The 16,617-nt window shown below is 41.5% G+C and overlaps 1 protein-coding gene across 3 annotated transcripts in view; it reads left to right on the top strand.

Moving 5' to 3' along the window:
• Nucleotides 1-16,617, top strand: part of pde4d (phosphodiesterase 4D, cAMP-specific) — a 134,247-nt gene that overhangs the window by 96,131 nt on the left and 21,499 nt on the right. The window contains exon 1 of one of the 3 annotated variants that reach the window (XM_028413318.1): nucleotides 10,609-11,223. The exons of the other annotated variants lie outside the window; for them this stretch is intronic. Coding sequence (XP_028269119.1) covers nucleotides 11,159-11,223 — 65 coding nt within the window. The 5' untranslated portion in view covers nucleotides 10,609-11,158. Of the gene's footprint in view, nucleotides 1-10,608; nucleotides 11,224-16,617 lie in introns of those variants that run through there. 3 annotated transcript variants of the gene reach the window in all.

Here is a 16,617-nt window from a genome sequence, read left to right as displayed (position 1 = left end):
CATCTCTAATGACCTCTATAATGCTCAGTACAGGCCCTTTTAACTATATTGTGAATTAAACAGAGATCATATTCTACTGACATTCAAATGTCAGTACTGATTCCAAAGTGCTGATGGGAAAAATACAAAGAAATTAGGAAATATTATTACTGTGCAGCTGTGTACGTCACTCTTTGACCTAAACAAAACCTCCGTTTTGCCAACAGATGTTATCATGGCCAGGCTCCTTTCCTGTATGAACAAAGCCATTCTCTAAGAGCAGCTAGTTATATACTCCCCCCGCCACAGCTAAAAAACAAACAGCCGTAATGAAACAAAAAGAGAATAGTGTTTCAAGGAAACCACTGTGGAGGCCTAGCCCTGGGGTTTGGTTTAAAATATATATGTCTCTACTTCCTCTGTCTGAAGGTTAGGGGTCGTCGGGATTTCATTTATTGGCGTTTGCTTTTTTTGTGAGATTCTCGCCTGATAATGTTTGGATGTGTAAGAAAAAACTTTTCTAGCGCTCATTCCTCGTAGCGCTACAGTCAGTCAGCTGTTCTGAGTTCAGCCGTCTCCCTTGTGGTTTGCATTACAGACATAAGACCTAGAACATCACAAACGTTATGGGAATTACCTCTTAATAGGAGAAAAACATGGCGATGACGATGTTCATCTCAGGAGGGAATTTCTCGTGACGATGATGGCGATTAGGATTTCCATGATGACGACAGCGGTTATGAGGCATAGTAACAGATTAGAAAGGCTTAGCCAGAGAGAGGGAGTCCCCTCACACACACACACACGCGTGCACACATACCTGGCTGGATTTAAAAATATTACAGACTTATGCAGTATTAAAACTCTAGCTAATGCATGCTTGGAAACCTGTCAAGGTAAAGGAAGGTCAGTCACTCACAGTTTTATTACATGTAGATATTCTGGCCTTATTAATTTGAGTGTCCACATCCATATGAAGCCCTGTAATGACTGTGCAGCTTGGACAGTAGGAATGTTCTTGTTTTATTGGTGCATTGTTTCAGACTTCCTTCCCAAACTCTTTGCATCTAATCATCTTTTTATAATCAATGTTTAGTCTACATATTTTGCCTCCTTTCCTCTGAACTATTACAGGCACTGGCTGGCATATTATGGATGCATTTGTTCAGTGCTTCCTTAGAGGAAGCTCCCACTTGCACAACCCTAACTGTTACTCTTCTCATCTATCCGGTAGGACAGACTCTCACATTGCAGGGTGTAAAATAACACTCTCTCAGCAGGACTTGAATGAACACGAACAATGACAGTGAAATTTTCAACAACACTGAATACCTGCACTTACTATCCATTTAATTTGCTACACACAGTGTATACCAAATGGGCTTTTACAGGATCGACCTCAGGAGAGGTTGTGGATAGAGAAGAGCAAACGTTGGCCTCATTTTCCTACATTTTGACTAAATAAACTCGAGGCCTACAGGCCCTACCATGGTGCACGCAGTCTTTTGTAGACTTATACTAAACCTGTCCACTACGCAGAAATATAACTGGAAGCGGCTCATGTTTCCTTTAGTGCTGTCCTTTGTCTTTTTGCTTCGCCCTACTGTCACACCTGGTTTTGTACAGTATACTGTGGCTTGCTGTTTTTGTATGTTTCTTGTAATTATTTAAATGGCCATCTTTTTTCAGTGGCAGATCATTGTCAGTGTGTTGAACTGCATGCAGTTCAGCTCTTTGGTTCCCACATTGTGTAGATCCCCACATTTGTGTTGCATACTACTTAGCCAACCAGAATTAGTTCCAAGTGTACTGTTCATGAATTTGAAGTGGTAATCCTGATATCTGACACTCGTGGTGTGTGGTCTGCAGTTAATTAACCCTTCATTGGGGGTTAACAGGTTCTTATCATCCCTCTCTTCTTACATGTCTGGAGGTTAACGGTGTTTAAATGAGTAAGTGTACTTAATAAACTGCATGTTAGTGGTATAATTAAGATAGCTGAAGCGATGCTGGTGTCTTCTGGGTGTGTTTTGAGAAGCGGCTTTACCTGGATTACCTGGACAATGGCGTGTGGGCATCCTCAGTATACATTGGCAGGGCTTCCCTGCACACACGTACAGTAAATATGTGGCCTCAGCTCACACACTCCTCATCAGGGTTTTAATGAAGGATTACTCTGACATCAGTGGGACTGCTGCCAAGTTAAACCTATTAGCTCCACCATGTGCTTGAGGTGCACAGAACTGTGTACCCATGTGGGATATATTGGAGCATGCTGAGCAAACTGTGCAGTGCACAAGCATCTGCATCCTGTTTTCATCCATTCATCTCCACATTAATATGTCCATCAAAAAAACTGTTTGTTTGCCAGCCAAAACTCTCCCTGTGATGCCCATAACTGTGTTTTTTACTGTGTGGCGTCAAGAGATCTTCAAAGAGCTGAGCTGCAGCTGTGACAATGAAAAGCAGTTTAGGACCCGCACCATGATATTATTTATTGCTCAGTATGCAAAGTCAGTACACACTCGCATGCTCCTCGAAGTGCACGCAGGCTCATAAAAGGGATGCTGAAAACAGATTTCATGCGATGTGTTTTGTTGTGCTGCCTGAACGTGGCACAGCAAACTTCATTTACAAAACCACTTTTGAGATTAATGGCTAAAGCTGTGATCACGTTTGGCTTGTACAAGCCCAGGCTACTTAAACTGGTTTTGTCCAGATTATAAAACCACCAAATAGCATCAGACTGGATTGTAAACAGCTGCTTTTGTTTGGTGTGTGAGCCAGTGCTCGGGTGACTTTGTATGTGTAACATCCTCTGATTCCACACAATAATACAGCCGTTAAAGGTACAACTGCATCTTGACAAACAAGTCTACAGCATCCAGCCACCAACTTGCAAACAGGTGCACAATACTAATATCACTGGATGTCAAAAGGTGTTTGAAGAAGCAGACCATTACAAGAGGTGTGTAGCAGGCTAAAAACAAACCATAGTCAATCATTTTTCCCATTCTTTCTCTGAACAGCATTACAATTACCATTTCATTCATTGACTACCATGACCATCATGATTGACACAGCACTGCAGATTACACTGACTCACTTCCCTGTCCTGTGGTACAGAGAGGTACAGGCACTGGTTAACCTGCTAACTTCAGCAGATATTTCTACAAAACAATATCATAATAATATCATTTTGATGTCTTATTTAGACAGCTTTACATATTGAACACATTTTACATTTATACTACATTAAAACACTTTGTTAAGTATGCATTTCATAGACTAAATGAATCAATCAAAGTGAATAAAAACATTTGTTGCTGAGGTTGCACCCCTCTTTAATCTGACAGACTGGTTTGCTAGCTTTCTGATATGGATGTAACTTGCAGAGCTGTGCTGCCACAAGTGTTTTTTTTTTTTTTCACCCTGAGCCAGATTTCTTCATGCAGCTCTCAGTACATGTTTCTCACATTCATACTGTCCAGAACTACTTCAGCTTTAACACATCACGACACAGTCTCTCTCATCACTCAGTTGTCAGTGTATGCAGCAAAGTGCACGCGCTCTTACAGTACACACATGCACGGCACAAGTAAGAGCTTTTGTTTGTCTTATCTTCAGTGGTCACGCTTCTCCAGATTTTTTTTTTCCTGTATTTTATGTGTGTTTGTGTGTGTGTGCAGGAGGGGGTGCTTTCTCTTCTCCTTTGTGTGTTGGTGAGACAAACAATAGTTCAGCCTGCTTAAATCCTCTCTTCCAGCCTGTGAGTCAGCTGAATGTATAAATAGAGCATAGGTAAGTCATGCATGGCTGCCGAGAAATACTAAGTGACCACCATTAATTCCCAATTTCTTGGTTTCAAACCAGTCACACCCTGCACCTCCAGTCCATGTGCTGCTCGTTTTTTGATTAGAGCATGTTAACATGTTAATTCTTAACCCTCCCAATCAGCTCTGATTGTATAGCTTCTTTCCATCTTACCACCGCTGACCCTCTCGTTCTTATTTTCTCATTATACAATCTGCCATTGTGTCCTTAGCAACTGAAGGCTGATTGGCTGTGAGGACCTACCTGTCCCTTTTGAATTCTACCGAGGTCACCATGGCAACCACATTATAAACACGTATCTGGCTGGGGACTGTAAAGGCAGGCACGGTTTAGCTTAGACGAAGGAATTGCTCCTTGACACACATAACAACAGCTGTTTTCAGAGCAGCATGACTGACTAAGAGCTGTACCTATTTACACAAACGCAGTGCTGCATGAATCTTAATTACCATGTCGTATTTTAATAACATTACCTTTGCTGTTTCTCAGACTTGATAAACACGCATCCAATCATTGTAATCATATTCAGTTTTTCTGTCAGTTGCCATGGCTTTTAGGTCTCAGTCATGACTTATTTTTTTCCTTGATTTAGCTACAGTGGCTCACACCGAAGTGCTTCTTTGATGGACAAATCAGCTGTACAAACCTGACAGATGGGTAGAAAGCAGATCCCCTCCCTCCCTGTCGCTCAGTGCTTGCCTCTGAACAAAGCTTTGCAACAGCAGACTAACTGAATAAGCTTTCTTTGACTCTTAATTTCTTATAGTCAAACTTAATATTTGTCTTGTACAGGAATGTGTTAAGAAGTTGTGGTTATGGTTCTGCTTCATCTGTTTTGTCTTTCTGAGTTGTTTGTGTCGAAGCGTAGCTCAAATTCAACAAAGATAATTCCACCTCCCCTTTTTGTGATGTTAGGTGTCCCATAAATTGTGCAGCTCAGTGGAAGTTAGTTTAGTTTCATTTAAACTCCTGGTCCTCTCAGTAAACTGGTTTTAACCCCTAAGAATCTGACACAATCCTGGAAAGATGAAAATATCATTGAATTTTGTGATTTCACAGACCTGCAGAGTGAGTTATGTTCGTTTGTTTTCCTGTTGTCATAATTGGCCAGATACTGGTGTTATCTGGCCAATCTAGTTCAAAATATATAGATTCATTGAATTTCATGGGGACTACAACATTCTTACACTGATCTTTTGTCTTTGCACATTACTGAACACTCTTCACACTCCACCTGCCTCTCACCCAGTCACTCAGGCTACAGTGTCCCTAAATCCCTAATGAGGTTGCTGACCCTGCCAGGTATGAGAGCAGAAAGCTTAGGTAGTGAGCTGTTAACCTTTTCCTCTCACTCCTATCATCGATCACCAGCCCTTTTTTTTCACTGTTTTCTGTCTTGTATGTGTAAAAGATATTCTTTTCTTCCCCCTTTGGAACAAAAGAAATAAAACCATGTTGAACTGTACTTTAAAAACAAACTGCTGAACCGGTTTTGGCACAGTGCAATAAATCCCTTTAAAATATTTGTGTGACACATATAATCTGCAGTCTCTTATTTTGAAAGGTGTTGCACCTTGTGTGTACATGTTTGAGCGTTCAGATCCAGTGGTTCTGGTTTACGAAGCTCTGGCCTCAGGGACACTGAGTGACGACAGTCATATCGTCACCTGGCACTTTGTCACAGCACGTTGCTGCCGCTGACAGTGTGTGGCTGACTTGGCTGTTAGTTGTGTGTTTGCAAGAATCCACATGAGAAGAGCTTTGTATGGTGCCGGTGCGATGATCAGTGTGTGTTCTGTCTGCTTGTACATGTTGTGGACAGCCCTTGTTGTGTTCCTGTGTGTAGGTGTGCTCATGTGGGATTTTCACATGTTCAGTAATAGAAGAGAAGCCTGTTGTGTCTGTCAATGCGTCTGTAACTCTGACAGCCTCCCTGTCCACCCAGGAGCTGTTGTCACACGCTGGCTGCTTCTGTCAGAGCTGAGCAGAAGCTGTAAGTCCGCAGAGATTTAATGCTCTGTGTCTTCGTGCTGCTTTTAGTTGCTGTGCTGTAACCTGTACATACATTTTCCCTGCAGCGCATGCTGCCCCCTGCTGGCCGGTGAGAACGCAGTACTCTGACAGGCATCTTTTGGAGATTGTTTTCTTTAATATTGTTTCTAAAAATGTTCTGAGCTGAGTCTTGTGTAAACGGCTGTTGCTTGGTGGCTGGTTGGTTGTCTAAAAATGTGATAGTAAATTTAAAAAAGACATTAATTCTCATGCTCAGTTGACTCACTTCCACATGACACTTCCGATATAGTTGTGTGCTTAATATATGCCTTATATATATATATATATATATATATATATATATATATATATATATATATATATATATATATATATATATATATATATATATATATATATATATATATATAAAAGGCACAACATACCCAGCCTGCCAAATATATATATTTGGCAGGCTGGGTATGTTGTGCCTTTTGGGGGGCTCTGCTGCCCCCTAGTGGGCACATATAAACATTACTTGAATCTTAGCTTTCCTCAGCATTTGAATAAGAGTCTCAATGTTGAAAAATTGAATAGCATATAAAATCGAGCTAGTCTTTATTGCCTGTCATGCGGTGAAGACTCACTAATTCACTGTGTAACATAAGTCTCAGGTGAAAAAAATGAACCAGGTTGCAGTGGCCTGATTGGATTGTATATGTAGATAGAGGCCATGCTTAAGATGCAAGCAGCAACCATTCCATTGTGTGCACTGTTGTTTAATCTGGACTATTACCTGTACCTTGTTTACTATATTCTATGATAATTAAATAATTTTCTACAATGCCACTCAAACATGTGATTGTCAGTATAGCAGTTAATATTGTCTGATTATCTGAGAGAAAAGCTAAATGAGTTTGCACTAGCTCTGCACTTTGCTCCTCCTCTCTCTCTTCCCCTCTCCCCATCTTTTCCCATCATTTTCTCAGTTCAAATCACACCCATACTAAAGCCCTCTCCTCCCCTCTCCTCCCCTTCTCTCCTCTCTCACCCCTCCCTCCTTCCCTGCTGAGATAGCTTTATCAGACTTGTCCCTCTGTCTGGTCTCCCTCTTTTTTCTGTCTGGACACAAGTGTGTGTGTAGTGCTGCTCTGAGACTCTCATCAAAATGAGTTTGCCTGTGAACTCAGATTATCTGTCTTTGGTGAGGATAGCCCGCTACCGCCACGCCTGCTCCAACGGCTCGCCCTACGCTACGAACAAGCCCATCGACATCAAACCGCGTGGCAGGAGAGGGTATGGCTTATTTCTGAAACTGAAACTAATTGCGGGACAGAGTGAAAAGGACTCACATGGACTTATTTGATGTCTTTTAAATTGAATTAGTTAGCTCATACTTGTTTTACTCTCTAATTAACACTAGGCTTTCACTTGCCTGTAGCAAGTTAAGGTACAATAATTTAGTGAATAATAAATAGACCATTTGTTGAGACAGAATGATACACACGCTTAAAGGCAGCTTCTCTTATTGCTCTGCGTGTGTAAACTTTGAGTAAATAATGTGTTCGGAATAATGTGTTTGCATGAATGTACACAAAGTGTGTGTGTTCTCTCTTATCAGAACATTAGCTGATGAATAATTCCACCTGGGCAACACAGAACTGGAGCTGAGTTCACAGCTGAGTCTTGTGTAAACGGCTGTTGCTTGGTGGCTGGTTGTGTTGTCAGAGATCTGTGGATGCTGCAGTGCTGAACCTACAGTGTTGGCCCAAAGTGCATGTTTGTGTCTCTTTGCACTCCATGAGATGCAGCTATCCAGCTTTTGGAAAAACATGGTTAAAAGGAAGGTAAATGATAAATAAGCAGAGTCCATCCAGTCATCAGAGTCTCGGGGAGGACAGGCCTGTTCACTAACTGGAGCAGAGTGTAAGCTAATCATGGGAGCACTCTCTGTCCATTAAAGCTCACACAGTAACGTTAAGACCTTGTTAGGCTCATTTTCCCACTGCATCACTCTGACTAACGTGTATTCTATGACCTCGGTCAAAATTAAGAGCGCTACCTTTTGATGTACATCTGTTCCTCTCTGCTCTTCTTGCATGTGTCAGGGGGTTTGTTTGCATAAACATAAACCCACATTGTGTGTGGGTGTGTGTGTGTGCCTATATAGTATTTAAATATGAAGCAACAGTAATGGCTGGTGGTGTCTGTAGACATATAGATATGGATTCAGCCTTGTCAATACTGGGGACTAGCCATCTGTGCTTCACTGCCCGCTTCTTAGTTAAGTGCTATTTATATCAGCATGTACTGGGTATGTTTGTCTGTCCTGCATACTGAACCTGCTTCATGAAAGAGGTCTTTAAAAAGATCAATATTTTTGTCAATTACTGTGGTGACTTAATTCCATGTAACTGGTTTTATGACAAGAATTATACTAAGTTCAACACTAGGTGGCAGCAGTGCACATCTGAGTAGAAAAGTGTCTCATTAAGCCAGACAAGAAATGCTTTAGTGACACAAATAATGTAATTTATTTTGCAGCAACCTGAGATTAGATTATTCCAGCTTTTCGTCTGCAAAGAGTCTGATTTCAATGCAACAAAAACGGCAACAAACAGAGAGCTGCATATATGTTGTACCTGCATATGAACAGACTGGAGGCCATTTGTTCTGACTCTGTGTTAGTAAGAAATTTATTACAAGCATTACTTGTAATTTGCTCAAAGCTACACAAAAAATGTTTACTTTATTTATAAAAGGATAATAATATATAATTATTATCATCCTTAATATGCGTTGTTGTCACCTGTCCTTCCTGTGTTCAGCAGAATATGTTGCACTATTTGGCGTCTTGTAGATGGCGGTATTATTGTCTGAAAGGAAAGCCTTCTACATGTGTGGGAGTGTGTCTGCATAAATAAATGCCTGTGCTTCTTTAGACAGTAGACTGTAGGTCATATAAGTTTTGCTCAGAGGGCCAGTTTAATCTTAAAGGTGTGTATTCTTACTGAAATCATGCAACCCACTGTGTTCCTCTATGCTGAATTTTGAAAGTCATAAATGCATTATATCCTATAATGTAAGTTGAATTCTCTCATGTGAGTGGGAGAATGTTTGCACAGCTCTTGTCATCAGGCCATCTGTTCTGTTTTCATTTGGGATTTGTGGAGGAGAGTCTGACTTCCTCAGTTTTCTTAAGGAAACCGCGCTCCTCCTGTTGTTCTTTCCTCGGCCACATGGAATGTGCAGACTGTGGTAATAGGATTAGTTTCACCACTTTGACCAAACTATAAACCACATCATTCCGCCATGCTACACTGAAAGCATTAGATGTGCCTATTTAACATACTGTAAACCAGTTGGGAGTGCTCCGCGCATGGTCACATTTTCATCTGTATGATGGCACAAAACATAGCAGCAACCAGCACTGCCGGTGTGAAATCAGAGACAGTCAGAGTCAGATGTGACCTATTAGAGGTCACTGCCATGAAATGTGAATGTGATAGCTGAAATGTGTACAATGTGTCTGGATATATGGATAATGGGCATACAATTGCTGATGTGTTTGCTCATTGTGTATATTATAATATGGCATCAGACAGGCCTTTTTGCTTTTATCAGGATAAAAGCACTTCCTGGTATTTAGTGTCCTTTTGCTGCTGCTTTCTATCTCTTGAAACCAACACCGCTCTTGAACTAAAGCGTATCCTGACTGATGTCACTCCATTGAACCTACATCCAGTTTTGTTGATGAGATGAAAATATTCACACTGCTTTCAATATGAAAGGAATGGAAAAACGTGTATGCAGATGCTTCTGGGTTGTGTATGTTTTGTTTTTCTCCGGTTTGCAATATTTATGTCTTTCAGGACCACTGTCTCCTGTGTTTTAGCAGTTTGAGTTTGTCCATAAAATTCAAAACAAATAAGATGCTAGCATTGTGTCCATGCTTTCCATTGTATATATCATATTTATCATCAGTTAGCGTGTGATGGCATCTTACCATACACGTTTCTCCACTTTTTGTCTGCATCCCCTGCTGCCATATTTACTTTGTCATACTCCACCCGCTACAGACACACACACACACATGCACACACACAAACAGCTAACATGGAAAGATTGACATGCCAGACAGCTGACACACCTGTCTGCCTGGCAGAAAGCGGGTGTTTGCTTCTTGGCCAACAACACTGGCAGCAGATGATGCCATCTGAGCTCCAAACTCCAACCAATTCTACAGAACTAACAGAGCTTTATAGCTGAAATGAAAGATGGTGGAAGGTAAATAATACTGTGAAAAATATCACGTGCGCTGTAGTAAATGCTGTTTGTCACAAAATGTATATATAAAAAAATGTATAGGGCAGGCACAGAGAGGCCTGAAAAGGGTGTTTGCCTTTATACTACTATACTATACTACTGTAATAAGAATAAGAATCTGGAAAAGAAGGCATATTATGTAGCTTCTGATGCTGGGGACAAACCAAAAGGCTATATTGATTCTGGTTTTTACACATATAAGCATGTAATAGCTTCTCACTTTACGTCCACACTGTTTGTAAATGTAACTCTTTGCTCTTTTCTTAATTTACTGCTGTACTTTTTGGAATTGCATAAAGTACGTCAGCCAGCACTGTCTCTGTGAAGTCTTCTCCACATCGTTGGCATGGTTTTTTGTTGGTTTTAGGTTCCCATGTAAGCGAGATGATTGACACTTGAGACGATTGTTAGGATTGCTGGGGGATACAAGTCCCGCCCTTTAAAGAATTACTACTATCAAAACAACCCCTCCCACAGCAGGCATACCCAAGCTGCTGCTCAGGGAAACAGAGAGAGAGGGAGTCGTGTAACTCAAAGACAGGGACAGAGTCATAAAAAAAGACAGAGGTAAAGGGGAGAGCAAAAAAACGTGGGATGAAGAGGAGATCTTATTTCCACGCGTCAGGGGAAAAAAGACCGGGACTTGAAAGAGAGAAGCAGAGTGAGAAAAAGTAACAGAGTGAGTGCATGGCTGGATTAGGAAAGAGGAAGACCGCACGCTGATCTGGCAAGAAAGATAAAGTGCAAGTGAGAGAGAGGGAGAGGGAGAGCAGGGTAACAAACCACCTACTGTCAAATGATCAGAGCTCAACAAGGAGGAAGTAGCACTGTGGAATACAGCTGGGACAGAGGACCTGATCTGACTAAACACCAGACTCAGAGGAGAAAGTGTCCACTGGATCTTTCCTGACCACAGCGGAGGCTCGCCGGCGGGCTCCAGGTGGAAGGGGTGGATTTGTGCGTGGCTCTATGTGTTTGTGGACTGTGCATATGTTATGTGTGTGGATGTGGAAGGAAAAGCCAGACCATGAGTATCATTCTTAAGCCACGGTCCCGCTCCACCAGCTCACTGAAGAACACAGAGGGAATATGGTAAATAAACACTTTGTTTAGCTGGCATGTTAATCCTGCTGTGTGTTTGTGTTGCTCTATTGTTCTCCACCTGCCTGCTTTCTGAAATACTTTTCCTCTGCATCACAGGCATTAAAACTCCTTCCTTTTGTTGTGTTTTTTTAATCACAGTTGGCGTGCTGCTTGTTTTTGTGTACCTCTGAGCTGCCGTCTCAATGCCATATCTTCTGTTGAATAGATCACTCCTGAAAAAACCTTCCTGTAGATACGTGTGTTTGGGTTTTTGGGGTCTGTTTTCTGTACAAGGCATGGCTTGGTCTGAGGTCATAAGATTAGAGTCTGTCTGTCCTAAAATGTTATCAGGCTAACTTAATAACGACACAGCGTTTAGTTACTGACTGTGGTGTTTTGTATAGGGACACTCTGTCTGTTCGTTTGGCAGGCATTCTTCAGTGAAGAACATACATACATTCTCTCCTGCACGCATGGTTCCAAATAAACTCAGAATGCAGAATGCATTGCCACAGGCACAACTCCCCCCCCCCTCCTCCCATGCCCCCCTCTCCTGTCAGAGCTTGTCCTTGCCTGTCAGCACTCATTTCTTAGTAGGAAACTGCCCTGTAGCTTTAAGGTTGGAAGTTAATATTCACAGTTTTCCCATTGTTTCACTCCCAGGCAGAGCTGTAAATGGATCAGAGCCACCCTGGGCAAATATATACAATGTCATTGAAGTGTTGGTGACAAGACATCCCTGTAGTTTTCTCACATTGTCACTTTATTCTTCTGCTCTACAACCTCCCCAGCAGGAAATGACACTGGTGTGAAATGAAGACGTAGTGATTAGGTCTCACAGTCAAGTGAAGAGACATTACTGTGCAAGATGTGGTTTGATGTGCAGAGAGGATGTAGCACCCATCATGTGGTCAGAGATACCATTGATATTAGCCTTAGAGCTAACTGCAGAGTGTAGCTTTGTCATATTAAAAGCTGAGAATCTGGCACTGTTAGGGTTTGTATGAGCCATCGTTTTGAATGGCTACCAAAAGCAGAGCTCAGCTGGACGAAGAATACCGCCTCCTCCATCTGTCCTGCCCTCCTCTCTTCTGTTATTTACTGAATCAAGGACAGCTTCTTTCACTCATTCACATCATTGCCTTGTCTTTCATAACTATTTATTGTGCATTAGTGACTGTTTAACAGCCTTGTGTACCCTTAGTGTATAGTCAAGTCTCATGTTATTACTTTGCATTTTCTGGCTTAGGTGTGTCATTTCACACTGTGTAGTGTTGGTGAAAGACCACCTGCCCCTTTCCCTAACCCTAACCCTAACCCCAACCAGCTAGCATGCCATTTAACACCATAAAATGACATGTGAAGCATTTGCATTGGTTTAGCAGGATATGCACAATGTGCATAAAGACAAGACCAAGCCAAAAGTACCTATAACTTTTGAATTGTAAGTGACAATTGAGCTGTTTGCTTTAGGTTGGGCATCCTTGTAAACACGCAAGTGTCTGACGTTATGTCAGTGTATGAGTCTATATACTCTAATGCCTGTAGGCTGTATGTGCACACCTGTACAAGACAATGATGTGGTCTGGGTGTGTGTGACATACCCTCCTCAGCCAGAACAAACAGACCCCTCTCCACCCAACCGTGCAAACGCAGAGTTGTGTGCACAGACTTTTGGTATCAACCAAGGTGTTAGCTCAGTAAACGTAGTTTTGGAAGAGGTGGCAGATATGGTAATGAAAGAATTGGATGAAACTCTCCACTTTAAAATCAGGAATGATCAGATAAAGATGTGGGGAACGTGTGACTTTGAACTCAAGTGTTTGCATCTGGCCTTTGTCGGCCCCCAGTGAGGCATCTCAGGCAGGCAGTAAATGTTGAAGGTTACGCGTCTGGCCTCTCAAAAGGCCTGACAAGTTATCTAACATATTATCCAGATTTGACCTTTTTAGTAATAAGATGAATAGGACTGAAAATAGGTTTGTAGTTAAGTGAACCTCTGTGTACATCATATAGGAGCAGGACTGGTTTGCCTTGCCTTGATGACGCTGCATTTCCATGGTGACCTCTTTATATGTCTCTCATGACTGACTGAGTTTTCTGAAAGGTGCATTGACATTGAAGACGAAATTAGTGTCACAGCTCGACTGAAGGATTTACATTACTTATACCTGACAGGGTAAGACCAACCAGATGGAAAGACATTATAGCCAGTTCCTGTTGATTAGAAGCTGCACTAAAGTAAACATTTATGAAATGTACTTGCTAATGTGGCACGAAATCCTTTTTGATTTATGCACCTTAGACAGATTTTTGAAACTTTTGCCTACTGGCTGTTTTTTTTCATTTGCTTTCACTCCTGTGAATGTGTGACTGAAAGAAGAGTGTGTGTGAGTGCGGGGTGGTTAAACGTGTCTTGGTTATCAGTGAGTGGTCAGCCATTTATCTGCTTGGCCTGACTACCTTGTGGGTGCTGGCTTCTTCACAGTTTCTGAGATACTGGTGTACATCATGGATGTTACATCTAAAGGTTTCCTATAGATGGTGAGGACACTGTTAGGAACTAAAGGGTTATTTGGCCAGATTTATTAATCAACTAATGAACTTATTACTGCTTGTCGTTGCCATAACATAAGGCTCACTGTTAAGCCAAAGTAAAAGGTAAATTTTAGCCGTTTCCTTTTAGAACCAGACTCTTCATCATTAGCTTTAGAATGAAAAGAGATTAATTTCTCAGATATGCATATTGTTATTGAGCTTTTTGTCACCGTACTTCTGCAGTGAAATCTTGACATTGTATTTGCTAAATTACTACACATCATATCATCGTTATATTATAGAAAGCACAATAATCCCTTGGATGCTTCACTCTTTTTTAAAAAGACTGTTTATAGTTCAGAGTTGTAAAGAAGACGTGTTTTTTCTGCCCTATCACTAAACCAACATAGATTTTTCCTCTTATGTAGCATATGCCTGCACTGAAGGTCTCATCTGTGCCCACTCTTCCATCTGTGCCCGCTACCTTCAGCCCTTTTTAAGTCATAGGTTTCTGTTTTAAACGATTTCCGACACTTCATGATCACACTCCTTACAAATACCTCATAAACACCTCAATGCTCATATGCGTATGCACATGCAGCGCTGACATGTGTCCCCTTGTGCTTCCCCGCTGCCTGCCTGCCCCCCCCTCTGCACCCTTTTTCCAAAATAAATCCAGTGTCGTCTTCCCTCTGTCTGCTTTAACACACAGCTGTGTTCTTTCCAAACTCATCTATGGCTGATTTACCTCTGTTTGAGCTCCATATAAATTATACACTCGGTCTGGGAACTGTGCAGATTGTGTGTGTGAGATTTCTTCTCCATCAACTCTTTGATTGTCCAGAAACAGAGCCTCACTATACTGATCTCAGCTGATTATTTATCAAACACACTTATGCACTGACCTCTTTCTCCAAAGTGTCTACTCACAGCCCTGTCACGGCAACTCCTGCTGTGTTTATAATTGCTCAAGTGACCCAGGACTAAAATGAATCAGTGATCCATGTCGATGTTTGTGTGTGTGAGACAGACAGATGGATAGAGGACAAAAGAATTGATGGAGACAGAAATGATGGAAAGCCAGACAGAGAGAGAGTCAGAGAGTAAAGGAGCTGTGTGGTGTCCTTAGGCGTGTATGTGACCCAGCAGCGTCCTACAGTTTAAAGTCACAGCAGCCACTACTCATCTGTCTCAGTGCCCTTAAAACTGTTTCCTGTTTTTAAATGCTATATTGTAGCAAATTGAGTTTGAAAGGTTTTCTGGCCATAATACCTCTAATAAATTAGTAGGAGTTTTTATAAGCACAAACACTATTTTGTCATCTTCCAGGAAACTGAAAATACTCCAAGAATGTGTAATTCTGAGAGCAATTGCAGGGTGATTGCTGAAAACCTTTGAAGACAGAATATTGTCAAGATACCAACCAGCTCATCATGCACCCAGCCAACAACATGTTGTTTTTAGCGAAAACTAATTTCCTGTCAGATACTGGTATAAAGGTATAGTGTATTTCATACATATCATAGAAAAACACTGGTCTGTGCTCTATTATTAGTTCTTAACCTGGAAAAATATGTAAGTTCAAACTTCAACAAGAAGTTAAAGACAAGTGATGCTCAGCAGATGGGATCTTGGAACACCGTAGAAGAGCACTCCATCATCACTCTAATGTTTGCATAAGGAAATATGTAACTCCCTGCCAAATATAGCTCGTTTCTGGATCACTCCCTTTTTGGTAAACTCTGGTTTTCCATTGTCTCTGCTTCTTAGTTGCTGGATTTCCTGACCAGTAAATCTCTTGTGTTGTTAAACTCGTGCTCTGTTGTTGACTCCCACTTCAGATTCATAGAGGTGTTGCTGCTGTTCGCTCATTAAACACAGCTTTGTGTCATAATCCCGACGTTCCCACTGTGACGTCAGTGCTGGTGCAACACACTGCTATGCCAGTTGCAACAATCATTCCCAAAGAGGGTGTGTCTGTGCCGTACATGCTGTGAGGCCAGTTACGTGGCAGAAGTTGAGGTGAGAATCAATGACGTTGGAGCAAGTGCGATAATGACTCAGTTGTTAAACATATGCTGAGAGTAATGTTTCAACACTTTGATCTGTCATCTTTGTTTTGTTCATGATACATACACACACCAGTACACAGTTATAACAAAGAGCAGCTGGAGAACAGACTGACTTGTATGTGTTTGGAACACGAACGTCTTTCACACCCGTGGTAAAGAAAACAGATGTGAGTACAGATCAAAGTGGTTTAGACTGACATGCTTCAGATTTTTTTACAAAATTAAAAAAAAAACATTGTGATAATGTGGGACAGAGGCTGGAGTAGTGGACAAAGTTTCTGGAGTCCTACATATTACCTCTATGTGTGTGTGTGTGTGTGTGTTCATCTAAGAGCTAGTTAGAAGAGAACGGGGACAATACAATTGCCCTTTCCTCAGTACCAGGCAGGCGGCCAAACTATCCCATCTCATCTCAGCTCACTCAGCTGCTGCTAATCAGAGAGATCAAAAGAAGATAGCATGACATTTAGCCTTTTAATTGTTGTGGAAAATATGCCTGGCATGCCCTGTATGTCATTGTGGCTGTTGAACAATTCAGATACACAGAGATAACATTGAAGTAAGAAGAAACTGCACTGGACACGTGTAGTTTGGGGTAGACAGGGAGCTTTATTTTGGTCCGTGCACAAAATCTGTACATTGAGATATGCTTGTGCATTGATATGGATATCATTGACAGATGGATGGGATGGGAAAGAAAGAGTAGCCCATCCATTATACATGGTTGTAGCTTTGAGTGTAAATCTGAGACTTGGACTGTGGCTGTGATATTGCCCTGTGGGAGGAAAACACA

This window comes from Parambassis ranga, chromosome 9 (assembly GCF_900634625.1).
Source record: "Parambassis ranga chromosome 9, fParRan2.1, whole genome shotgun sequence".
Classification (NCBI taxonomy): Eukaryota; Metazoa; Chordata; class Actinopteri; family Ambassidae; genus Parambassis; species Parambassis ranga.
Note: the sequence above shows the minus strand (reverse complement) of the source record. Positions and strands in the feature narration are given on the sequence as shown.